Raw genomic sequence first — 27,244 nt, 5'->3', positions numbered from 1 at the left:
TTGCATTGTGACACAAAACACCAAAAGATCATGTGTTCTGTGGCCATGAATCATAAATCTGCTAAAGTGGACACTCGTGTCCACGAGGTTGTCTATGGACAACCTAAGCACAGAAGTGTGACGTCAAGAGTGGGTGGAGCTTAGCGAACTTTTCCAAACAATTAAAAAATGCATAAAAGTTGCCATAAGAGTTTTTTTTTAACGAATGGGTAAATTTTCGTTATGTGGACACCCGGCGATTTTGAAAAAATTTTTGACTGTACTTACGTATTTTGGTAAATTTTCGTTATCTGGACACCCGGCGATTTTGAAAAAATTTTTGACTGTACTTACGTATTTTGATGCGTAGATTACGAATCCGAAAGAAAAAAGCGGCGCTCTCCCTTATTTAAAAAGTTACGGCCCTTCAAAGTTCAGAAAAGGGCAACTTTTCAGCCTTCTTTTTTACTAAATAAACTATTTAAAAACACAAGCATTTATTCACTAGGTCACCTTTACACCTTATTTGCAGGAGACAAGATCGAGAGCCATCAAAGCATTCATTAGTTTGCAGTTGTCACTTTGTTAACATGGATAAAAAATAGACCAACTTTATTTGAATTCAATGTGAAGAGAAAGTTCAACTTTGGAATCTCCTTAAAAATGGTATGTTCACATGAATAAGAAAAGATATTACTATTCTTGGATTCAATAACTTTGTTTTCAGTAAACGAACCGTCAAGGCCAAAGAGGTTGAGGTGGAAGCAACCAATATAAGTTCAGAAGCAGCAGGGCCTTCAAAAATATCTGAAACGGAGACTCCGAGCACATCCAGAAGTGAAGTTAGACCTTCTAGCATATAAGATATACCTTCTTGTTCTAGAAGTGTAAACAGAGTGTCAAGTGCATCTGTGGAGGCAGAAAATTACTTTCTAAAACAAGATAATCTTGAACTACCTGAAAAACTCAAGAATTCAACAACACGTTTCAGCTATGAACACATCAAAAACATGGTATATAAAACATGTATTAGTCATAATGTTTCATGCAACGAAAACTATGTTCCTTTGTACCTAATTATTGCAATAAATAACAAATATTTATACCTGAAGGTCTGATGATAAAATTAAACTAATCAACAATAGACATGATTTATTGAGTTAAATTACTTTATTAAAAGCAACACAAATATGGTGTTGATATTTTATTTACAATCAATAATGTTTGTATATGATGCTTAAAAATTATAATAAATTATGACTTGTAATACATTCAACGACATTAGCAAAATGTATGAAACAACATTCTTTCAAATTATGCTTATTGTCGTTAACAGCAAATAAATACGATTCCACGTTAACACCAAATTAAAAAGTACAACAACTATGAAGGCACATAACAAATTTAACTTTTCTATAAATATATTCTATTAAACTTATTACCTAATACGGAATGATTTCAAACAATTGCTATTTACACATGATACAAAAATCTATTTTCCTTTCTGAAAATATATCGAGCGGGAACTATTATTTAAAAAATATATATTTTCAGTTCTAACTTCTGTCAGAATTATGAACTATCAACATTCATGTAAAGTCCCCAAAATATAAAAGGTGCTGAAACTATATATTCTAATAAGAATATCAAGAATTGTCATCCAGCCAAAAATGAACTTTGCTGATTACCTAAAACAGATCAATTTTGTACTAGTTGGATAAAACACAAGCTAGGGTGAGGATCAAGTTGTTGAATTTATTTACAGTTGTGAAATTATATGTAAACTGTCACTATGCTCTACACTATGTATTGGTGATGTGAAATACAGGTCCTATTCTTAGGAAGACTCTTCTTAATATCGACCTAAGCTCTGCCTTCAGGTCAAAGCACACAATTTCACAAAGCTGGGGGTAGTATCTTGAGACATGAGCTGCAAACTAGAAAGAGAATTAGTATTATTTTCAAGCTCCAAACGTAGGTATTCAAGGCTGTTCAAATAATAAAGTGAATATTCAAATTTCGCGGGGTACATTCAATAAGCATATTTTTATTTTTTTTATGTTGGTACACTCGTCTCGAACATGCGTTCACAATGTCAGCTGTTTATCATAGTTAGTTTGTTGGCGAGAGGCATTTTGACCAAAAAAACCGTCAACTTGTTGAATGACGTCAACGGCGATCCAGATTTGCTTGAAAGGGTCATAAGCGGTGACGAATCATGGATATATAGTTATAACATCGAAACCAAAGTCCAATCGTTCCAATGGAAGATCCCAGAAGCCCCAACACCAAAAAAAGAACGGCAAGCTTGGTTAAATGTCTAGGTTTTGCTCACTGTTTTCTTTGATCATCGTGGCGTAGTGCATCAGGAGTTCTTGCCACATGGTCGTATGGTCAACGAAGATTATTTATTACTTTGAAGTTATTCGCCGCTCGTGGGAAGCAATACAAAGAAAACGTCCGGTATTGTAAAAGAACAATTCATGTCTTTTGCATAACGATAATGCACCTGCTCACTCGTCAATTCTTGCTCGAGATTTTTTGGCTAAAAACAACACTGTAATTATGCCACCATATTCACCAGATTTCGCTCCTGCTCCCAAGATTGAAAAGACCCATGAAATGACGGCGTTTTGCTCAGAGGAGAATTTACCAGCAGGCTGAGTAGGCTTGAGCCTAGGGCGGCGGATTTTAGGGGGGCGGCAAATTTGTCCCAAAACTTTTTTTTTGTATTACAGAAATGAAAAATAAATAAATACCTAAATGTTATTAGATTTCACCACTTAACTGAACCTGTCAGTGGGGAATTTGAAGTTTGTCAATCTGCTAATATTTTTTTTAATACTACGTATTTGTGTTGGTAGTCTTATTTGGAGTGCGGTACGGGAACGAATGACGATCATTCAGATTCGCTAAAAGTGTCTGGCTGAAAAGAAAGCGCGGGGGACGGTCGGGTCGCCGAATGTCACGTTACGTGTGGCAGCATTGAGTTCGGAAGCAAGAGATATAGAGCGGCGATACAATCTGGGAAGTCCCGTCCTGTATTTAATTTTTGTCAAAACAAAAATAACCTCGGATAATTGCGTCTTGCAATTTCTAATTAAAAGTGTTTAGTTGGTTGTATAGATAATTTTTATAACATAACAATACCGGACACCGATAAAGTGAAGACAACACAATACAAACTTATTGTAGGTAAGTAATCCTAATGTATAAATCATCCATAACGAATCAGTAATTAATTTAACTTATATTACTGTTTTAGAAGGTTTGCAAATTTAGATTTTTTTGTTAAGTATATATTATTATATTGTAGTATATTTCAATAAAGTTCTGTTGCTTATATTAGGTAACTATTCAAAGTCTGAATTTGAACAGAAGATACTGATAATCACTACATGAAATAAGACTCCTAATGTAATTTTTTTCAGTTCTTGAATAAGAAATTGTGAGAATGAGTGATGGAAGAAAGTGACTCAGTGGAGCTGTGTATAGAAAAAATGCCAAAATGAAAAAATAAGAACAAGAACAAGTCAGTGAAACGATGAAAATTGACAGTTTTCTTAAAAGAGTAAGGGTAAACAGTATTTTAAGACCAGGAACTTCAACCACATGCAGTGATACACTACAATCTGAAAAAGATGAAACGGATTTCAACTCTGAGTTAGAACTGAAACTGAGTTGTGTTAGAACACTTGAGAATGTAGTGTTAGAACACTACTGAGTAGTGTTAGAACACTTGAGAATGGTGTAAAAACCGAAACCTTGGTCGTATTAATATCAATACATTAAGAGGGTGGAAATTAGACAAAGTATTTTATTCCTATATCTAATTGAACAGTGAATCTAAATAAAGATTCAGCTTTATGAAAAATTTACAAACTATTCATCTTTTTTTGTCAACCATTTATCAAAAATTAGTACAAATATTCTTATCTAGTTTAATAATTGTGATGAGTATACCAATTGTTTGGAATCTGTGCAGTTATTTTTGGAATCCAATTATTTTAAATATCAGTATCTTGCTTACTAAAGATTCGTATGCTGCTGTATGTTAGTATTCACTGATATCATGGATTACACTATTTAGAAGCTCAGAAAATTTACTAAACTGGTTTAGAATAAATGTTATTAGTTTAGAAAATTTACTGGACAGGTTTAGAATGACTTTAATCAGTTCTTAATTTTTCATAAAATATGATTTTTTTTAAAAACAAAAAACCTTTTTTAGTCTTTTAATTCTAGAATATTTTCGTGCACCTTCTTTTGTCCGTGTAGGGTATCGAAATGCAGAGATCAGAAGGTTCGGCAAAATTTGAATAGCCTACTGGCAGCAAATGTGTTAATCCGCCACTGGTCTTGCTACGATTAAGGAGATAAAAACCTAATCACTGAGAGAGCTCAGTTACATACCAAAAAGTGCATACGAAAACTGCGTTGAAGGGAAAAATGAAAATTTACAATATTTTTTGAACAGGCTTCAAATGTTATTCATATTCATCATAAAATCAGGTTAATCATTCATGAATGTAATAAATTTTCAATCACAGCTACAATTTAACTCACCCTATTGTCAGGCATTTTCAGCAATCTCGTCATCACCAGTAATAACAAAGAAGTCCACGCTTCTCTGTGCCCCTCGCTTTGTAATTGTAAAAAGTATTCAAGAGCCTCTTGGCAAACCGTGATCAATTTGGATTCTATCATTGGCCAATGTTGGCGCCTACTTTCATCACAATACATTTTGAATAATATCCTCAATAAACAGGCGAGACTCTGCGTTTCTTGTTTCAATAAATTTGGCTTTGCTGAACCCTTGTACCCCGCTTTCCAGAGAAGATTTCTTTGTTCGTGGTTCAAGTTGAAGGCTTTTGCAAACCTAAGAGATAAAAATTTACAGGCGTTTCTTAATAAGCATACTAATATTTAGGGAAGTTATTTTTTAATTAATTTTGGGCAGAAAAATAGCATAAACGTATATCCTGAAAGGACTATCTTTCACGCTACAGGATGCTAGATGAATAGGCACTCGCTTTCATTATCTATAAGCATCACATCAAGTTTTTGGGTATTGACATGAATAGAAACGTTAACACACTGAGATGGACTCATTCCAAATTTACATTCTCCATCATTTGAGTTACTATATCTTGGCTATATTTTAAGTTTAAATCAATTAAACATTCACATTTTATATCAACAATGAATACGAATGATTCAAATCGAGACGAAAGATATCAAATTTCGTTTGGGCTGAAATTGTTTTTCAATCTATTGAGCCCCTCAATTGCCATTAACTTAGGACAGTTCATCGAACTACTCTTTTTTGAAATAAAAAGGTACTCTGACATTTAGACTGGACAATTAAAATGTATCAAGAAAAATTTAAAAACATTTCTAACACACAATATGCATAATGATATCTGTTATTTTGAAAAAAAAAATCAATAACACGAGCATTGAACAAGCAAATTCTATTAAATGTCTTCACAAAATTATGGACTCTAAGATGAATGGGAGGAATATATCAATATGGACTTATCCTTTCCTTATGGCCTGATGTATTGGGGCAATTCAGCTCATATCCATAAAATATTCATTATGCTATAGAATATTTTAGGTTTATGGTCTTAGGTTAATAATTCTTATACTCCTTCAGTTTGTAAACTTCAAAACACTGTACATATACAGAATCAATGCTCCATTCATAAATATACAGGGTATAGCGTGATGACCTTTGGTTACTCTTATTTTGGGAAACAAACACTTCTGCTTCTGCTACTTCAACGAGTTTATATGATGTGTGTTTTTATACATTTATATTGACTTCTGTGATGATGAATTCTTGATGCCAGAGCTGTCATGAATTGACAGCTCTGGCTGTCACTATCAGAGATAAGTAACTTTCGTTTTCAAAAGATGAATTCATTAGCTCAAAACAAATTCAACTTTAACCTTCTATCATCTACTAAATATTCAACTCACCTATGCGATTGCAGAAGGCACTCAGTTAACTGCAAGAGATGTGGCGAACTCAGTAACCTATACATCCCCTGTTCTTCGCGCTGGCACTCTGTCAAAGAACCGCTTCCCGCCATATCAGCAGCGGCTAAAGCCAAAGTCTCGGCATCCTCTTTTCTAGAGGTTGCAGGATAGAAAACGATATTATCTATCGTCTGTATAAGCTCCAACTGTACAGCACTTTTTATCGCGAGGCTATTGAAAATTTCACCGTTACTCAAACTGTGATCTTGATAACTTGATCGCTTCAATATACCTTTATTAGTACCTAAATCACCGTTCTGCTCTATGACTGCTGTAGTTTTCATTGAATCTGGCTTCCAAGAAATCAGAGACAACGGTATGGTCGAGTTGAATATGTCCAGCATACATTGGCAAGTCTTCTGCCAGGTTTCTTCATTGAACTTCTGACCGTTGGAGTTCACCAGGTTTTCCAGACAGTTCGTTCCAGACCTTGCCAGTTGTTCATTGTCTTGTTGCACGCACCAGTGCAACTGTAAGTATAATTCTTCCAATAATAGTGGCCCCAAGACATCAAAGTACTGAGTGAATACATCAACAATAGCATAAAGAGCGTGGTTGCAAGTCGTTGTCATCCATTCTGCCTTTTCTGGCTGCTTCTCAGGCAGTTTCATGTTATCAAATATCCTGAAAAGTACTTTGAACAAGTCCTTCCACCAGTGCGGACTGAAAGTATCGCCGTAGGTTTTAATTATTTCAAAGAGAACAGTCAGGGCTCTCGTCCTAACATCTAACTTGCACCTGTTGACTACACAGGACAGAGAAAATAAAAGAGGGAACCAACCTCGTACCCAAACCCTATCATCTTCAGATACTGTAATATCATTTTCCATACCGCCGTGTTCAGCGAAAAGATGGGAAGCCCCATTGACACTACAAGCACAAGCTCTCACCAGTCGTATAGCTTCCATGCTCGTGTCCGGAAATCGGGCATTACAAGCAAATTCTGATAAACATTTGACGGCATCTTGGAAAGAGTCTATCATTGTCGAGAACTGTTTTTCATATAGTTCCATTATAATTTTGCCGGTAGTTTGGAAGGCAAGTTCCACAATCGCTTCCTCTTGATCTCCGGCAGCCAAGTGGAATACGGAAAAGATGTTTTTCCAACCAGACCTAATGTTTTTGGCCTGCGAGTTTACCATCTGGGCTACACAGCGTACAACCATATCCCTTATCGTGGGAGATACGTTGTTTTTCATGATATATTCGAAAGGACGGAGAAAGTCTTTTTGAAATCGGAAATTGGAGAATTCACCTTTTTCTATGAATTTCATAGAAAGTTGACGCAAGCTGTCGACGGCAAAGAAACATATTTCTTCATTTGGATTACATCCCACCGTATTAAAATGTTCACCAAGTACTTGCCAAATTCTCGACCACTGGAGACGAATTCTACCCATGTTATAATAAGAAATTTCCACAATTTTCTGCAAGGAAAACATCCTGGGATGACCTGGGTGCGCGAGTTCTTCCAACGAAATCTTACATAGAGCCTTTACGAAATCGACTATGGCATCACCGTCAAGTCTGGTCGAACCAGTGAAGATCCTGTCAACAGCAACTACCACACTTTGTGAGCTAGTTTGACCAATGCGTTCTTTCGAACTAGGATCAGGAGGCTTATGACCGGGTCCAGATAAAAATTCGGGCCTCACCCCAGTCCCAATTAACTGCGCCAGTTCCAACTGTGATATGCATTTTAAAATGTCCAGCCAACTTGAACCGAGATAATTCCCATCGGTGTGTGCAACCATGATAAGTGTTTTGATAGTGTCTATGTTTTTGGCCTTCATGTCCATTATAGGAGAATTCGCAGTGAGTAGAGTGAATCTAGCCAAGGCCTGAACATAAGCATCTCTTTCCATAGGCATATGGAAAATGCAGACAATTCTAATCGCACATCGGATTCCATCTAAGCACAAAGTCGCCACGTCTGGGTCATCACAGTCTTGCAAACCAACACTAAAGGCTGCCAAAAAAGAAGTCCAAGCCATCTTGAACATCGGCCTCACGTGCTCCAAGTGTTTTGCTAGCGTGAAAGGTGCTTGGACATGAGACACAGATTCCATTAAGTTTTTGGCAGCTGTTGAAATCGCCTCCATCTCCATATTGAAGAGAATCTTTCTTCTTTTTTCACTGTTGAATTGTTGTTTTCCTGGCTTGTTAACTGTATTTTTCATTTTGATTTCATGGCCGGCTATTTCATCATAAATTTGAGAGAGATATTCTTCGGGGACATCTTTGCTATCAGTATTGCCTCTATTAAGTTTGATGTATTGCTCTTTAGACATTTTGTTTTTCACTTGAGGTGAATGTAAATCGGTGGTGAGCATGATGATTGAAAAACCTAGCACGTAAGCCGTGTCAGCACTTGCAAAGAGACCATTGTTAGGATTACATTCGCAATATCTACTCGCGAATTTTTCCATCAATCTGAAACAAATAGGAAATAAATAAACAATATCTCAAACATTTGACAAAACAGATAACAAAATATTTGAATATTTTGTATAAAAATTTCCTGTATTTGATTAATATTACCTGTCAATTTTTTGTGCTTCTCCAGGAAGTCTAAATCCATCTAAGAAGTGCCTCAGAGCTGCTACAAAATCCATGCTGATAAAGTTCATCTGATCCACGTAAGTATACATGACTTGCTTGTTAAAATCATCATTATCACCTAAGAATTCACCAATAAATGTTTTGTCCAATCGATCATCGGTGTGTAGGAATTTAGCAACATCTTCATGGCTTGGTCCCAACAATCCTTGTTCTTGAAGATAAGTGATTCCTTTGCGAGGTTTTCGATTGAACATGTCAATACCTGTCTCCCATACCTGAGGAATAAATAAATGTGTTTTGATCAACAGAGCTTATAATTCAACATGATATTTTCATAAAGACAATCGGCAATTTTTTAAATTAAATGAAACATCAATTTATTGAATTACGTTTTCATTTTCTATCTCCCGATGACAGAAGAACTTATTATTCTTGCGTATTCATATACATACTGGTGAACAATCTTGTCAACTAACGAAAACTACTGTCTCAACTAGAGTTTCATGTGCCAAGAATCAGTGGTAGAACTGTACAATGGTTTTACCCATCAACATCGAGAACCAAAATGTTATTCAAACCTCCCTTCTTTGCAATGTGCTATAATTTTAATCAACTGTGTCAGAAAGTTGACATTTATTCAACACCATTGAATATATTCAAAAAAGAGATAAAAATCATTCTGTTTGCGAAGCAACAAATACTCATTAAAATTTTTTTTTCCAATGAAGGTGTTATAGTTACAGTATATGTATATTTTTTATATTCAACACTTTTATCCTGAAACTGTGTATTATGTTTTGCAAATCATCAAACATTTACTTGAAATTTATTTGTTTGCTTTTTTCTTCAAAATATTCCATGATGTATTATTACTATTATGAAGAAAAGATAATTGACACTTTCTATGTTTTTTATCACTTTTATTCGTAACTAACGTTACTGCACATGTAAATGTGCCCTTATATAGCATCCCTGTAGGTAATAATAGAGGTACTTGGTTTGATTGACTACCTGAATGTGCTGTGCTAATTTGAAAACCGGTGAGTAAACTAAATCGATTTGATCATTTGACAGGTTGCACCCGCAATGTTTATGCTTATGAATTTCCCAGGATTCTAAATAATTGAGTTTGTAACCCTTCCTTGCATAGTGCAAAATTTCCGTATCATTTAGATTCGAGAACTTGTGGTTGCATGCCAAAGATTGGTTTGAAAATGTTAAATCATTTTTTCCTAGTCTGAAGGACCTTTCATGTTCAGTAAACCGTTTTTGTAAATTTCAACCACATTGTCCCACAGAAATACCATTACACTCTGGACACTTGAGCTTATAAACTCCAGATTTCTCCAACTTGTCCACCTTATCTTTGGCATTGAAAAGGAAATCAGATAATCTGGCATGTGGTCTGAATGCCACTTCCACATTGTTTTTTCTGAAGAAACCTGCAATTATCTCTGTTCTTTTTTCAAAATATATTAGAGTTACACATTTCTTGATTTCTGGTTGTTTGACCTGAGGGTATATTAATATGTAAGTGAATTTACGGCTTTGTTTTCTGAGTAACTACTGGATAGTATCTGCGTTGAAACCATTATTATGACCTATCTGTGTGATTTTATCAATTTCCCTAGCTAGATTGTTAGCAGACAAAGGCAGTGAGAATGCTCTGTGCAACATTGACTTGTAGGCTGCTAGTTTATGAATGTCTGGATGAAAAGAATCGCTTGGGATGGTAATGTCTGTATAGCTAGGTTTTCTGAAAACATTGAATTCAAATTTATTCTGATTGTGTGTAATGGTGGTAAAAAACATAGGAAGTTTAAATTCTCCTTTCTTCATTATAATTTCCTAACACGTAGAAACGGTTACATCCATCAATTTATTACTATTATGATATTTATATATTTTCTATATTCAACATTTTCATCCCAAAATTGTATACAGTGTTCTGTAATTTGGTCTAGTGCCTGTTTGGACAACAAAATATTTTGATAGGGCTTTTGCCCTGAGAAAAAGGAATTATTTCACTATTTTTATGACACGGAATGGCATAAAAATGCCACGGAATGCTGAATATAGGTATAATAATGATCAAAGTAACATCATGTTTGCAGAATATTTTAAAATATAATAATTAATTACTATTAACTACCATTTTCCCCAGTTTTACAAAAACGCAACATGTCTCGCCATACACTGGCTTCTTCTTACTCACTTACTTTACAATCTTTACTTATAGGAATGTAGACTTTCACGGCTGGCGTCAAAGTTTTGGTTGGTATCGTCCAATATCCAATATCGTCCAAGATATTTCTGTTTCTCTTGATGAATGTTTCGAATTCAAGTATACTATAGAAACAGTTATTGGATAGTATCTGTTTTAATTTATTTTTGAATTGCGTCTTTGTGTCTGGTATCAAGAGGGTGAATTGACGAGTGTGTTGCATGTTCATTTATCTTTGACTTAACTGTTATTATACTTTGATAAATGAGCAGTGAGTAGATGGTCATGATTTTTAATGAAGGAAATAGTTCTCTACAACTGGTATCCCATGGTACATTTAAAATAGATCTTATTGCAGCTTTCTGCAATGTGAAAATTCTCGTAATATGTGTAGATACTGCATTACCGTAACACTTCATTCCATACATCAAGTGACTATGAAACAATGCATAATACGCAGATACTGTTGCTTCCATGTTTGTGACATGTCGCATTTTTCTTAGTGCAAATATTACTTGCGACAGCTTGTTACATAAACAGTTTATATGGGCTGTCCACCTCAGTTGTGGGTCTAAAACTATACAGAGAAATTTTATGTGCTCATTTTCAACCAAACTATTTGTACCATTTAAACTAAAGATTTCACAACAGGTTGAATGTTGTGTCTGTCGGTTCATATCAAAAATTCAGTATGTGGTCAATTTGTATAGTTTTTCATTCTCTTTATTTTGTATAATTCCAATTACCTCACTTTCTGTAGTGGATGTAACTAACAAATGCCCCTTTACTATATGTTAATATCAATACCAAATATATGCACATATAATTTATTTATTTGGGATAAACCCCATTACAGTGTAAAAATTTCACAGAAAAAAAGTACAATATAAAAATGTCAAATATAAACTAATATGTTACGGAATGTTTCTGCAGCACACAACTATATAACATTATAAAATACTATAGGATATATAATTAAAATTAAACTTGTTACTACCTTATGTAAACAATTACCAACTTAAATTATTCAATGATTGTTTAAAACGACCATAAGAAACACCAAAAATACTGATGTTTTTGTCATTTATTAACTTTAGGGTTCTTTCCAAGGGTGTATGTTTGCCATAATTTGTATGATGGAAGGGTATACGAAAAAAATGGCTGTGTTTAAGATTCCTGTTCGGAACATGAATGATGACATATTCAAGTAATTCAGGACAAGTTATTAGTCCATTGAGCAGCTTGAATGCATAGCATAGATCTGCATGAATTCTTCTGGTTTGCAATAGTTTCAGCCCCATTTCTTGTAATATACTCAAATAGTCATGGTACTGTATTTGAAGACTTGAAAGAACAAAATCTCAAAAATTTGTTTTGCACCCTTTCTAGAGACACACAGTGCACATTCTAATAATAATGTTGAGAGATTCATCAAAACGTTTTCTGAATGTAATTAGAATTTTCTCAACCTAAAATTTGACAAAATTTCAAAAAGTTTTGTAAAACACCATTTTCTATGAGAAAAGTGTGGGGTCATTGATCGAAACATTATGACCCATCCTGAAGGTATATATCTAAATGAATAGGCCTCAGAAGTAAAAGAGGCAAATTTCCTAATATGTTTAGTGTTAGTTATTTCATTTTTTTTTAGTTAGCTCACCTCTTTTTGTTGTTTCTGCACCTCGAGCTGTTCTGGTGAATCCAAAACCTCTTTATTTCCACCACTCTCACTAGACTGCAAACTGTTGCAAGACCCCCCATGGGACTTTAAAGAAGTATTATCAGCCTCTTTAGGCTCCTGTTCACCGACAGTGGATTGCAAATTAGGATTCACATAAAGATCCTTACTCCATTCAACCATACACTTCAAAATAGATACCAGACATTCCAAACCACGTAGTTTCATAGCCCTTTCTTGATTAGGGGATGCCCCTAATTCCACGGAATGTCTTCCCTGCGCAACTTTAAATAAATCATTGACTAGACGTTCGAACAAGTTAGCAGCAGACAAATCACAGTCATAATTTACATATATATCCACTACGCTCTGGGCATCACCGCATATCCGAGTCAACGCTTGTATTACCATCCATTTATGCTCGAATGAGGAATTTGTCGTTTCTAAAATATTGAGGAATATTTCTTTGAAGAACACCTCTATTTGCATTTTGAGGTGGAGTTTGAAGTTGGACAATAAAGCCAAAAATATCGCCAAGGACAGTTCAAAAACTTTGGGAATAGAGCTAACCCCATTTTTAGATAAGGCTACACACAAGTATTGCTTGATAGCAGTAATGAACATTTCGTTTGATCTGAAGACGGGTCCAGCATTCTGCAAAATGGATAGAAGCAGTTGTAATGATAAAATTTTTGACCTGAGCTCGTGAGATTTGGGGTCAGGGGTACCATCAGGTAATGGTTTCATGGAGAGTTTACACAGAGCTCGGAATACAAGGAAAGCATCTTTTTGAAGTATGTGGGTGAATTTTGCTGTAACAGCAGAGTCGTTTTCACTTTGTATGTCCATACTTTCTTGAGATGGTATCCTGAAAAAAGGAAATATAACTAAAGCTCACAATACCAATGAAAATATTACCTTGTAATGGAGGATGTCATGCTCTGAGTTTCATTTTCGGGAGAATTGATACTTACAACCTCAACTTGTCTATTATCAATAACTTCCGCCATCACATTGTCTAAAATATTATCTATAACCTCAGACACCACTTGTTCTCCAGTTATCTCCTCGGAATCAACCTTCAACTCATTTTCTGAGTTGTCCTCCTTCAGAGATATTTCTGACTTTGATTCACTTTCATTTGACAGTTTAGAATCATTGTTGGACTGACTAGATTGCAGCTCAGCTTGCACTTCTGCTTCCAATGCTTGATTTTCCATTCTAGTGAAAATTACATTCAGCATTTGTGTCAAGGTGGCTCTGGCTGTGGTTTGATTGATGAGATTTTTACTAGCGAGGAATATATTGTAGCAGGTTCGAACTGCCATGAGAACGGTACCTTCGTGTACTTCAACATACTGACTAGTTACAACAGTTAGAAGAGCTTTGATTATTTGCAATTGGACACCTAGAAATATATTGATCAAGATTAATTTCGTCCATAATGGAATAGAATATTTTATCGGTATTAAAATAAACATTAAGTTTTTACACAGGTCTATACAGCACAGTTAAAGAAATATAACTTATAAATTATATAAAATATATCGAAGTAGGTAAGTAGGTTTCACAATATCAACAATTTAAAGTTTTCAATTCGTTTTCGCAGAGACAATTACAATAAATACAACATTCTACAGATTACATTTGATCTGTATTATATGCCATAATAACATTTCTTAATGAACTATATAATAATCTAGATGAAGGAAAGAGAACCCTGGGTGTTTTCTTGGATCTTAGTAAGGCATTTGATTTGGTTAACCATAAAATCCTACTAGATAAATTAGAAAAGTATGGATTTAGGGGCATTCCATATAAATGGTTTGAAAGTTATCTGGGCAATAGAACACAATATGTTGAGATAGACAAGTTTAAGTCTATTCACTGTAATTCTACCATGGGAGTGCCACAAGGTTCTATTTTGGGACCATTGCTTTATATAATATATGTCAATGATTTTGCAGGTGATGTTGTAATGTATGCAGATGATACAACCTTACTGGTAAATGGACCAAACATCTCCGCTACAGTTGACTCTGCTCATATAGAAATATTGAAAGCACAGGATTGGTTCTCCAAAAATAAATTAGTTTGCAATGATAAAAAATCCTCTTTTGTAAGATTTAGTTATGCACCAAAAAGGTATGATCACAGCTTACTTTTAAAAGCATCAAATGGTTCATTAAAACAAGTAACATCAGTTAAATTCTTGGGACTTAACCTCTCAGAAGATTGTAAGTGGAATCATCACATTCATGAAATGTGCAAAAAAATATCACCAATGTGCTATTGCCTGTATCAACTTAATAAAATTGTGGACAAATCTGTATTACTTATGTTTTATCATGCACATGTTCACTCTTTAATCTCATATAGCATATCAGCTTGGGGTTTATCTAGTGAAGCGCAAAGGGTGTTTATTTTACAAAAGAGAGCTGTCAGAAATATTCAAAGAGTAAGTAGACGCACGAGCTGTAAAGAACTATTCAAAATCCTAAAAATTTTAACCTTACCTTGCATTTATATTTACCAGATACTGATGTTTGTAAAATCAGACAGACAATTGTTTGCTCCATTGAATAGAAACAAATACAGTACAAGAAATTCAACTTTATTGGAAATACCAATTCACAGACTGGCCAGGACCGAATCAAGTCCTTTTTATATGGGTATCAAATTATTTAATAAATTGTCAACTCATGTTAGAGAAATGTCGCTGAGAGAATTCAAACAGTATGTGAAACAACTTTTAATTGACAAAGCCTATTACTCTGTTGATGAGTATTTGAAAGATCCTATGTAATGTATAATTGGTTAATGCCTTCATGGGTTGATTAGAATGCCAACACAATTACCAAATGTGGCTCAGTTCATAATTATATTTAATTTTGATGTACCTACGGTTTCAATCATATAATCGACTGTTTCAATCAACGGGGTTTTCTGTCTATGTATTTAGATTTTATTTTATTTTATTTTATCTATCATATTTATTTTTTATTTTTATTATTGACTTGTTCTATGTCATCATGTTATGATCGTTATGAACGAATAAATATTATTATTATAATATATATATATATATATATATATATATATATATATATATATATATATATATATATATATATATTAATTTGATAGGTGGAGAAAATTATTATTTCAGTTTTGCTACCATTTAGATGCAGCCTTTCTGAAGTGAACCACTCTGATGCTTTGAACATTGTAATGGCCATACTATCCTTTAAAGATTCAAAGTTTCCCTCGGAATTTTTAAAAGTCGTATCAACAGCGTAGAGTACTAGAGAACTATGAGTTAAGGCATATTTGATATCGTTTATGTAAATTAGGAACAATAGTAGACCTAGAATTTAGCCTTGGGGTACACCGTGCCTGTTGATTTTTTTCTTCTGAGAGAGTGCCACCACAAGATGTTACTTGTCTTCTATCTTTCAGGTAACTTGAGATCTGTTTCAAATTGATTCCATTGTGGCCATAGAATTCAAGTTTTTTCAGTAAGATTTCATGTGCTACACAGGTCACAGAAGGTAGATCCCACAATTTTACCACTTTCAAAGTCTGCTATTATAGTTCACATAGATCATTGACTGCTAATGTGGTTGATTTGCCAATTCTAAAGCCGAATTGTTCGTTTATAAACAGGCTGTTTCCCTCAAAGAAATCCTGTAGCTGATTTTTCAGCTACAGGATTTCTACAGGAGTTCTATCTTGGATAGAACTGGAATGAGCGCTATAGGTTGTGATAATGCCAAATAAGAATGAAATTCCATTGAATTTTATGAAAAATAAGTCTTCAATATAAGGATTAGAGACACGAAGTAAAGGTTCACAATAACATATCAATAAGGAATGAAAACGCCGAATGGATTGAAGATCCAACTTTAGTTGTGAATATCCTTATATTGCATAAAATCGAAGTTTTTCATTACTAATTCTCATGTTTCAACGATTGGGAAACTTCTAACGAAAGTATTAAAGTAATAAGAATTTCTATTGAAAATACAAACCAAATCTTCTCTTCCCTGTAGCCTACATTTGCTGTTAATTTATTTATTAGTTTTTGTCGAAAGTGTTGACTGCATCTGAGGTGTTTGTTAAGAGAACTTAATTCATCAAAACCTGGAACAGTAATTTCTAAGGATCTGAAGAAACAGCTGATGTGTGGTGGGGAATCAAATCGCGATTATATCAAGAAATGTATAATAAGTTCCTTGAGTTAGTGTTAGGAGTCAAACGTTAAAAGGTAAGACCTCTTTAGTCCTTACTTCGCACAAGTTTCAATTTTTGAGAGTTGCCGTTCGTAGGGGAGCGACTTCGACAGATTCGTCTTCAACAGTTGAAAATAAAATTTACAAAACCGAGGAAAGTTGCTATAAGGTAGGGACAACCATCAACTTTCTCACAATTCTGTTGTCGGAGGATTTAATTTACAATTGATTATTTGCCTAATACTGAATATACACATGTTATTTCAATGAGGATTCAAGAACCTACATTTTTTTCTCTGTTTTAGTGTTCTAGCGATACATCTTCACAAACTACCGAAAAAAAATCTGTGGATAATGAACCCAGTAACTAAAAAAGACCTCTTTGCAGTCAGCATGTCAACAAACAAATCCATATTGAATATAAAGAAGATTGGCAGAGTCGATTCCTTATATTTAAAAAACCCATGCATCTAGTTTTGCATCCATTAATGGTTTATTATCTTTGTCTTATCATACTGAACCAAACGTGACATACTTGATGGTGCTAATATGAGTCAGTGTGAGAACAACTGAATATTTTGATAACAGGAAATAATTTTTGCTTTCTGAAATTTATGTGTTGTTTTTAAAATATTAGGAACAATAAATGGGCGTAAATAAGTTATTCTGCTATTTTATTTTATTTATCAATATCGAATGAGTTTGATGGTATACATTCCTGCAGCTGCGAATTCATCTAGGGATAATTTGCAGTTCTAAATTCAAGTGGAAGACGACAATCAAATACAAATCTTTTAACCCATGTAACAGTTTATGTAATAAACTGAGTAAAAACTGCTTTGTACTAAGGCAATTGAAGAATACAGTGTCAATGAACGTGCTGTTATTGGTTTACTATGGTTTGATACAATGAAATATATCCTATGGGTTGATATTTTGGGGAGGCTCAACTCAAATAGAAAAAGTATTTCTACAGCAAAAGAAAATTATTAGATGCATAAAAGAGGTACATCAAAGAATATCATGCAAAGAAATATTTACTGAATTTTCTATTCTAACTGTGCCATCATTGTACATATTTCAAACTATTTTAAACGTAAAAAAACAATTGGAAGTACTACCTACAAATAGTGCTCACCATAAATATAATACACGAAGTGCAGGGAATTTGCAGCAGCCGTTTTAGAGACTTGCCATTGGTCAATGCTCTCACATATACAAAGGCATTGTATTTCATAACTATTTCAAGAATAAATATGGCAGTGAAAAAAATTTCAATAATTTTAAAACTTTTAAATCCTTTTTAAGTAAGTTCTTGCTGAGAAAAGCATTGTATTCTGTGAAGGAATTTTTAAATGACTGAATATGACCTTTTTTAACAAATTTTAGCGTTGAAAGTAGGTTGTGTATGTAGAATAGTCTTATAAATAGGTATATATTCTGATTTTAGTTGCCTAGTCTAATGAAGTAGTAACATTTGTGTACCAAATTATTTTGTAACATATTATGTTCTGCTTTTACAGATGATTAAATTCTATTCTATTCTATTCAAGACTAATTTTTGATGTTTTGTAAAAATCTGTCAAATAATATTGAAATATCTATATCTGATTCCACTATTGCTCTCGGAAACAGTGAGACCTACAAGATTGGTTGAATTGGACAAAAGTTTACTATTTTAGGAAACTAGAATAATCTTTTTTCAGATCGAGAATATCAGTGGTTGTTTTTTAAATGTTCGCCAAAAATAGAATTGGTGAATTTCGTTTTTTGGCTTTACCGCATTTATTTCATTTTTTATAAAAAGGCAAAGGAATTTTCAATACTGTTTCATATTTGTTACAATCAGATATAAACCAATTTGCAATGCGACATTTCGTTCATTAGATTTCACTAACTTTATTATTTCAAATGTGGACTTGCATTGTAATACATAGCTGAATTTGTTATTACAGAGGCTACAAAAATTGATGAAAAAAAAAAAACTATTTTATTCATTTTCTTATACAATTTAATGGAGAAGATTAGGTTGAAAAATAATCTATATTGTTCAAAAAATAACTTATGTAAAAAAAATATTAGCAAATATTAGATATCATATGATTATGACATATTGTCGACTTTAAAAATTTAAGAAAGCCTCTTTTATCTTTCGATATTCATTAATTGAGTCTTCTGTTAAACTGCTAGAAGATATTTTCATAAATCTCAGACATCTCAAGTACCATAAGCTAGTCTTGTCATAATTATTAACATCATCAAAGAATTATCACTTACCTTCATCAGTTTGGGGCCCAGTGAAACAGGAACAAATGGTCTCTACAATTCGGTCGATGAGAAGTTTTCCAGGTGTAGTGGAGTCTGGTATGTTTGCTGTTAAATGGCCATAAGCAATCAATTTCTGCAGACAATCGAGAGCAGTGACCACTATACGAGAAGATTTACTTTGACAAGCCAGTTCAAAAGGCAAAAAATATTTTTCAGTTGTAAGAATGTTAGCATCACCGCTCTTTGGAAGCGGTAAGGCATCAGAGATTTTGTTTTCATCATTTTTACTCTCGACAGCTTCATTCTTTATTTGCTCTATAACAAAAAAAAATATACACACTGACTATTTTTCAAAAAAGTGTCAATATTGGATACAATTCAGTACATCACAGACATCTTTATTCTCTAATGAGTAGCTAGTTGATATACAATAGGTAAAAGGCTAGAAAGGACAAGCATGGGAAAATAGGAAATCGTAAAACATACAAAGTCGATTACTTATGAAAATATTGCTCATTGCAGAGATTATTCAAATGACATTTCAAAATGTACTAATCAAACGATTATGGTGATAATGCAGTAAAGTTGTAGGCAATAGTCTAAGTTATATTAAAATTGGCGATAGAGACGAAATGTCACATTAAAAATCTTTTTTGAACTTTTGGAAAATTACAAATTCATGTCCATTCTACTGTGTCTTTGAAAATAGTGATCGAGAGATAACAAGCATATGTGTTTGTTATTAGGATCATTATACATTAAAAAAATAGTCTTTTACTTACCAATTATATAGATAAGAAATCAAAATAAAAGAAAACAATTTCTAGGTGAATATTATTATGTATTATGTGAGGTCACAAACATCAAGAAATTTTCTTCAAAGGAATACAAAGTTTATTGTATTCCTTAGAAAATGTTCTTATAGGACGAAACTGCAGTAATGGAATGCATAGGAAGTTTTATTTCTCATTTTTCATGAAGATCTACCAGGTAGTAATGGCTACATCCAACAATTTAATGATTATAAGTGAATATATGTTATGTTTGAAGTGAATTTTAATATTGTATATGTACTGTATTGATGAAAATAATAACAATAATAATATTTGTTTACATAGTATAATGTTTATTTTTATAACTTTTTAACTGATGATTCTTATATCACTTGTGATCTATGGTTAATAAATAATTTGATTTGATTTGAAAAGGCATTCCACATAAATGTAATTAATTATCAAAGGTGTTTAACTGAGGAAACCAAAAACCATAAATTATCAAATGTGAAATGTCTTTTTATTATTCTTTTATTATTTATGAAATATTTTGGTATATTTCATAAAATTTGTATTTCTCAAGATCAGGACATAAGTGAAAGGAAAGATTGGAATTCATGATTAGCATAATTAGTTGCATAATGAAAATTTCATTACTTCTAGAAGTGATAATTAAAGTATTATTTTGTTTACTCACCAAGAGCTGCTTCACATGCCCTTTTCAACTGGGAATGATAAGATCTTTTGATCTCCTTGTCATTGAGAATTTTCTCCAGAGCTCTTAAAATAAACATTTCCTTGGTTTTTGAGTTGGATTGCATTTTACAACGGAAATATTTCTAATTAATTATAGAAACCCCTCAAACGTTCTAAGGGGATCATCATAGTTTGTGACGTGTAGAAAAATATTGAACGCAAACTTGGCAATAGTGTTCACTGTTTATATGTGTGTATGACAACTTTCACTTCAGCATTTCCGTTCATGTTGGAATATTTTTTATGTTTCACTAGATAAAAGCCATTTAATATTCTATAATTATATTGCTGTAAGCCTTGCCACTATTCAGTAACTACCATTAAATTTCTGTCAACATAAGTAGACATTTGACAATGAATTTATTGACAGTTTGGTTCTTCTTCTATTTCTTACCGTGCGTTCCACTAAGCGCTCACAACGATAAAATACTCCTTTAAGGCGAGTTCATATTAGAACGAATGCGATAATATTTTTGCGGTTCCGCAAATTTGCCTCAATTGCCAAAATACCCTGTTCATGTTGAAGCGGGCCATTTCTTGGGATTTCATTATTGAATTTCAACCTGAATGATGACATACGACTCATACGAATTACGACTTTTAAGACCAGACCGCATCATATCAGAATATAGGACTAACAATTTTCTCAAGTTTTGTTTAATAGATGCGTGTCCTCAAACCACTTATCTTAACGTTACGGCCTGCAGGGGCGAGGGGCTCTTTTGCAAAATGAGTTTTCTTTAATGAGGGGCCAACCAAATTCAATAATTTATTGAATAATGAGATAGTGAGCCTGAAATAGTTGAAATATTTCTCTGGATCACTAATTCTCATTTATTTCAGCCACAAGATTGTGATATTCTCCATATTTTCTTCTTTTTTTAAAAAAATTTCCCACTATAAAGACGGGATTTTCTCAATGAAGTTTTTTACGGTAAAGTTGATATAATTTGAACAACCTGACACATTCGTCCATTTCGGATTCAATTTCGATGTATGGGCTTAAAAAACGAGAATCAAAGCAATATAACTACTTTGTAGGTTGACGTATAACATTTTGCGGAAATCGCAAAAAAGTTCAATTTTTTCAACTTTTTTACGATAAACACGACGCCATTTTAAATCGCACTTTTTATGCGATGTTCGTTTAAGTGTGCTACGAAGCACACTTAAAATATGGAAGACCTGAAAAATCAGCAGTCGCCCATCATATTTTGAAACAAAACCATTCCATAGACTTCAGTTCTTTAAGATTAGTTAGACAAGTTAATAACAACAGGCAACTAGATGCCTATGAGAGTGTGGAAATAAGTAAACATAATAATATTATGAATAACGATAACGGACCAATACCAAATAGCATACTATATAGCTTGTTGAAATAATATTGTTGGGTTTACTGATTACTACAAAAAGGCACATTGTCAATATATTTAGATAGGCAATATTGTGAAACTAATTTTATATAGCTGAAAATTGTTCTATATATAGCTGTAACATTTAAACATACATAAGGACATATTGTAAATAATAGAAAGGCCAATTGTAAAATTAATTTAGGGTGGTACACTTGTATGGGGGTATTACTGATTACCAAAAAGAAATCTACTTCAATTATTACGGAAGATACGGGGGTGTTTCCATGAGAAGTGAAACAAATTCGTATTTTTCAGGATTGAAATTTTTTCAGGAAAAAAGTGTAATCGTAGTAAGTTGGTAGTCCTGATCACGAATCTGAAGGAATTTTGAGCCTATTTTGCCCCTAATATGTTTTGCCGTAAAAATGGGATGTTCATCGCGAGTGGCGGACAGTGTATATCACTTTGGCCAACCCCATTCAGGTGGTGGGTGCATTTTGAGCATTTCCATCAGTCCAGAGAGTTTCATCGTTCTACTTCGAATATTACGGAAGATACGGGGGTGTTTCCATGAGAAGTGAGACACGCTGTATACCATAGATATATCTATATCTGTGATGATGAACGATTATGTCATGAAAGCTCTAAATTATCATTTTTTACGTTTATTTCAGTTCCCAACTGAACCATTTCATATTTCACTTATATTTATATATAGATAGATAGATAATTTATTGGTTTTTGGGAAAGAAAGTTTTTGGCTTTCTACTACTCCATCTTGATACAATAAACAAGGATGAGGGAATCTTCCAAGGAAATTTATTGGTGTTTTATACATTCATCAGTATTTACACAAGTCAATATATACATATTAATAAAATTAGCATATCTCAGTCATATATTAATATTAACATAAAAATAGGTGCTTACAACTCAAAGAACATTTAAAAACAAAGCAGTAAAATTTAAAATTGGGTATATATACAGTGTCTAAAAGCCATATGGAATAAATTCATCATGTCGCTTACGGTACATATTTTAACAAAATCCCACGTCAAATTTAAATTATAATTTGACATACTTCAGCGGAAAAATGCTACCCCTACCTTCAACCCCTGTCGAATGAGAGGTACAACCACCAATATTCAATTTATAAAAAAAAGTTCCATCTAGTGTACGGGTCAGTGAATACTTGTGATAAAATTGAAAAAAGTTCATCTCGAATTCTTGAAATTTCTCAAAAAATTATCAGTAATCGCCAGCCATGGTTCAATAGTCAAACTATATCTTAAAATATCATCTGGAATATTGGTATTAGAAATATGTTTTACCCAATAAGCGTGGAATGTTATGTCTTGAATAAATAATTTCGATAAATTACCTGGAAAAAAACGTAAATCGTTAAAACGAAGAGATTACTCAAATGAAATTAAAATAATTGTTTAATTATTTCAAAAATTGAATAACAATGATAATAATGACAAAAACAATGAATACTTTCATTGAAAGGTTACCGAGTACCAGAGATACTGAACTAACCTAACAAATGGCGGGTAGATGAGAAGTTGATCTTTTAAATATGTAAAGTTGTGATAATTTTGGTATATTCTACATGTTTATGATAGATGAATATTGATCAATATAATAAAAAAAGGGGGTCGGGTTGAAACATATATCTCTTTAGATTTCTCTCAAAACTAAGTGGTGGTAGTGATTTAAATTCGATCGGTAACCGATTATATAGGCGTGCAACGTTATAAGAAGAGCCTCGAAAACGATATTTTTTTATGTTCATCCACCCAATTGTCTCAGATATTGAGATACTGGGACAAGTCTTATGAACGAATTCTGCAGTTTTTGAAGTATCTGCCTGTCATGTTTCAAGAGTCTTGGATCATAAACACTATCTGCATATTTGGCATGGGATAGTATCAGTGCGTTGCAGAGTAAAATTTTATTTTATTCAAAATATTTTTACTCGAGTATATTAGTTTTAGATTCATATAACCCTTTTTCAAAATCCGTGAAACATCTTTAGTGAATCGCAGAGAATTACCGAGATGTAGGCCTAAACTTTTCGTGAAGTCTCTATTTGGTAATTGAACCCCATCGATAGAAATATAATTCAATTCGCTACAACGATTCTTAACGCATCTAAATCTTTAATCATGCCAAAGAGAATCATATAAGATTCATATGCGTTCACATAGAGACAGTTATCAGAGTGCAGATCATGACTCTTGATCTAGCACAGTATTGTGTGAATTTTCATAGGTTTCTAAATACAACTGTGTATCGTCGGCGTAACAAAGCATGCGAGTAGCGGAGGTAGCATTGATGCTCGCCAGACGCACCTATGGAAAAACATGGGGGCTAAAACCAGACATGGTATATTGGCTATACACGATGGTGGTTAAACCCATAATAACATACGCATCTCTGGTCTGGTGGCCAAAGATGAAGCAGGCGACCGCCATCAACAAACTAGGCAAGGTGCAAAGACTTGCATGTTTGGGAATGACGGGAGCAGTGAGAACTACCCCTACAGCTGCATTGGAGACACTCCTGAATCTACCTCTTTCACACCTTGTGATAATGGGGGAGGCCAGGATGGGCCAATTCAGACTGGAAAACTCACCGAACTATAAAGGATCGAACCGAACAGAAATTTCGGAACGAATGGGGGAGCACATACCTATTGAATATGTGCACGGACCACATGACACCGAAGTACACCTTTAACACAAACTTCTCGGCCAAAATCATAAGCCCTGAAGAGTGGAAGACCATTAGTCACCCCGAAAACATGTTTGGAAAAAACACCTGGTATATAGATGGATCGAAGACCAAACATGGAACGGGAGCTAGAATATACCGAGCGGATAGAAATTTAAACCACAGCTATCCACTAGGACTATACACATCCGTCTTTCAGGCGGAAGTGTATGCTATCGTGCAGTGTGCAAGGCTTATTAAATTAGTACCTCAAATAAATGAGCTAATCAATATTTTTACAAACAGCAAGAGCGCAATAGGGGCTCTGACAAACCTGAAGGTGACATCAAAACTGGTCTGGGAATGCTATGAAGAACTAAATGAACTTGCAAACAGGAACAAGTTAACTTTGAACTGGGTGCCAGGGCATTCAGGAATCACAAGTAATGATAACGCTGATGAATGCGCTAGACGCGGATCATCAACTTCATATGTAGATCCTGAGCTAGCTCTGGTAAGAAACCAGATTAGGACATGGACCAATAAGAAGCACACAGAGTATTGGACAAACGTACCTGGCAACAAACACAGTAGAACCTTCATTAGGAAACCGTCCGACAAAAGAACCAAAGAACTATTTCAATATAGTAGGGATTGCCCGCTTAGAGGACACCTGAATAAAATGGGGTTGTACAACGGAGACCTCAGCTGCAGATTATGCAACGAAGGGATAGAAACAGCTCTACACATCTTATGCGAATGTGACGCACTGAATCACAGGAGGCAGGCAATATATGGACGTACAAAATTACGCCCAGAAGAATATGACGAACATCCAACACGGAACCTGTACAAACTAGTACCAGGAACGAGACTGATGGATTGGGTGTCATGAGAAGATGGGAAAATAAACGCAATTAGCCCCAAGAGGCTGCAGTATTTTCTAGAGACTTGGACTAAATGGACAAGTCAGACAGCTCCCAAGGTACCAAAAAAAAAGCATGTGAGTATGACGAAGGCACTGCGAGAACTGAGAAGTATATAAAACAAAGAAAAGCGGACGTAAAATCGATCTTTGAGGTGCCCCATTTTTTATTTTGAGGGTTGTCGATTTTCTGTTATGGAGTATGATACATTGATAACGGTTTAACCGGTAATTTTCAAGCAGTGCTACTACGCAGAACTAGGGGGTAGTTATTGCTATCAAATGCTTTATAGTAGTCCAGTAATACTAAAAGATAAAGTTTTTTATTGTCGACAGAACAATGCAAATCATCTACTACTTTCAAAAGTGCTATTGTGCAGCGGTGGTTTGCCCTGAACCCTGATCGACGGGCTGGTTATATATTGAAATCATTCAACTAGTTGAGAATCTGCAAGTTCAAAATTTTCCCAAATACTTTAGATACCATTTTGGAGAGCTTATGCGATTTTTTCGTTCAGTTATCTATTTTCGTCTTATAGCTTTATGAAATTTCTGTGAATTGGTTTGATAAATTAACTTTTTTATTGAGTAATTTTGTACTTGCTCTCTAAACTCTACAACATATTAATTGAAAATAGATGAATTAGATATGAGCAATTATGCAGCAGACAATGTGGCTCCTTGTCGTTATAATCTATATGCACTTTCAAATCACAAAGGGACAACTTACAACGGGCATTACACAGCATATTGCAGATACCCATATAGTGGCACGTGGCATGAATACAACGATTCACACGTGTTCACAATTTCGCCAAAATCACTTGTGAGCGATGAGGCATATGTCCTCTTTTATGAACAGGAGGGAACGAAGCAGCATCTTTGAGGTGATTTTTTTTCTTTCCTTTTTTTATAATCTTAGTTCTCTGAATTAATTTGTATTTCATGATTGTTCCAAATTTCATTATGTATTGTAATATAAAGAGCTTCATACTACTATTCATTTCCAAGTAGTACAATGATAATTCTTGTCACTTTGGGCTAAAACTCAACAATTCGAATATTCTTCGATTTATTAACACGCTTTTTATTAGCTTCACCTGTATGTATGTATGTTTGTTTGTCAGTTTGTTTGTAACTCTTCATTTATTTCCGTTTGAATGCTAGAGATCTGTATTTGACAGAATTATCGACATTATTGCTTGATATATTCGCGGGCAGATGGCGCTGTAACTAACCTCCTTGATATAATTCGAACTCACTTTACATGTATTTTTTCATATGAAAAAAGTATTTTCAACACGCTTTTATTAGCTTCACCTGTATGTATGTATGGTTGTTTGTTTGTAACTCTCAAGCTCTGGATCTGTATTTGACAGAATTATCAACACTATTGCTTGATCTATTCGCGGGCAGATGGTGCTGTACGTAACCTCCTTGATATACCGACATTATTGCTTGATCTATTAGCGGGCAGATGGCGCTGTACGTAACCCCTTGATATAATTCGAACTCACTTTACATGTATTTCTTCATTTGAAAAAAGTATTTTTTTTATCAACACGCGCACCTGCTGCCTTATTTGTAACCCTTCTTTGCGCCCCTACTGCCTTGGGCTTGGTAGCTGTTTTTCAGAGTCCCTCTCCGGAATCGGAAAAAATCAATGGTCATTTTTCTAAACAATATACGGCTGATTGATCCCAAAGTATAGATAAAATAAATATAGTTT

The 27,244-nt window shown here is 34.0% G+C and overlaps 1 protein-coding gene and 1 long non-coding RNA gene across 2 annotated transcripts; one reads left to right on the top strand and one right to left on the bottom strand.

The window, feature by feature from the left end:
* The first annotated feature begins 119 nt into the window (after window positions 1-119).
* LOC141481053 (uncharacterized) lies at window positions 120-4,624 on the top strand. The gene is made up of 3 exons (XR_012464723.1): window positions 120-645; window positions 707-3,174; window positions 3,411-4,624. It is a non-coding gene; the product is annotated as an uncharacterized lncRNA (long non-coding RNA).
* On the bottom strand, window positions 1,117-20,874 carry Sec71 (ADP ribosylation factor guanine nucleotide exchange factor Sec71). The gene is made up of 8 exons (XM_074172028.1): window positions 20,459-20,874; window positions 18,998-19,303; window positions 13,407-13,896; window positions 12,471-13,356; window positions 8,566-8,861; window positions 5,965-8,457; window positions 4,546-4,858; window positions 1,117-1,916 (listed from the first exon to the last, which is right to left on the bottom strand). The coding sequence occupies exons 1-8, from the start codon at window positions 20,580-20,582 to the stop codon at window positions 1,782-1,784; spliced, it is 5,043 nt and encodes a 1,680-aa protein (XP_074028129.1). The 5' UTR covers window positions 20,583-20,874; the 3' UTR covers window positions 1,117-1,781.
* Window positions 20,875-27,244: the final 6,370 nt, after the last annotated feature.

The sequence above is a fragment of the Leptinotarsa decemlineata genome, unplaced genomic scaffold, assembly GCF_025532065.1.
Source record: "Leptinotarsa decemlineata unplaced genomic scaffold, Ldec_3_MD MMD2_tig00000035_RagTag_RagTag, whole genome shotgun sequence".
Taxonomy (NCBI): domain Eukaryota; kingdom Metazoa; phylum Arthropoda; class Insecta; order Coleoptera; family Chrysomelidae; genus Leptinotarsa; species Leptinotarsa decemlineata.
This window is presented reverse-complemented; position numbering and strand designations above follow the sequence as displayed.

Excerpts from the sequence above, each read along its gene's own strand:
- Sec71 (XM_074172028.1), bottom strand. The coding sequence starts at position 20,582 with ATGCAATCCAACTCAAAAACCAAGGAAATGTTTATTTTAAGAGCTCTG. Across the intron at positions 13,897-18,997 it reads TGGGCCCCAAACTGATGAAG|GTGTCCAATTGCAAATAATC; the intron begins GTAAGTGATAAT and ends ATATATTTCTAG. Across the intron at positions 4,859-5,964 it reads TGCCTTCTGCAATCGCATAG|GTTTGCAAAAGCCTTCAACT; the intron begins GTGAGTTGAATA and ends TTTATCTCTTAG.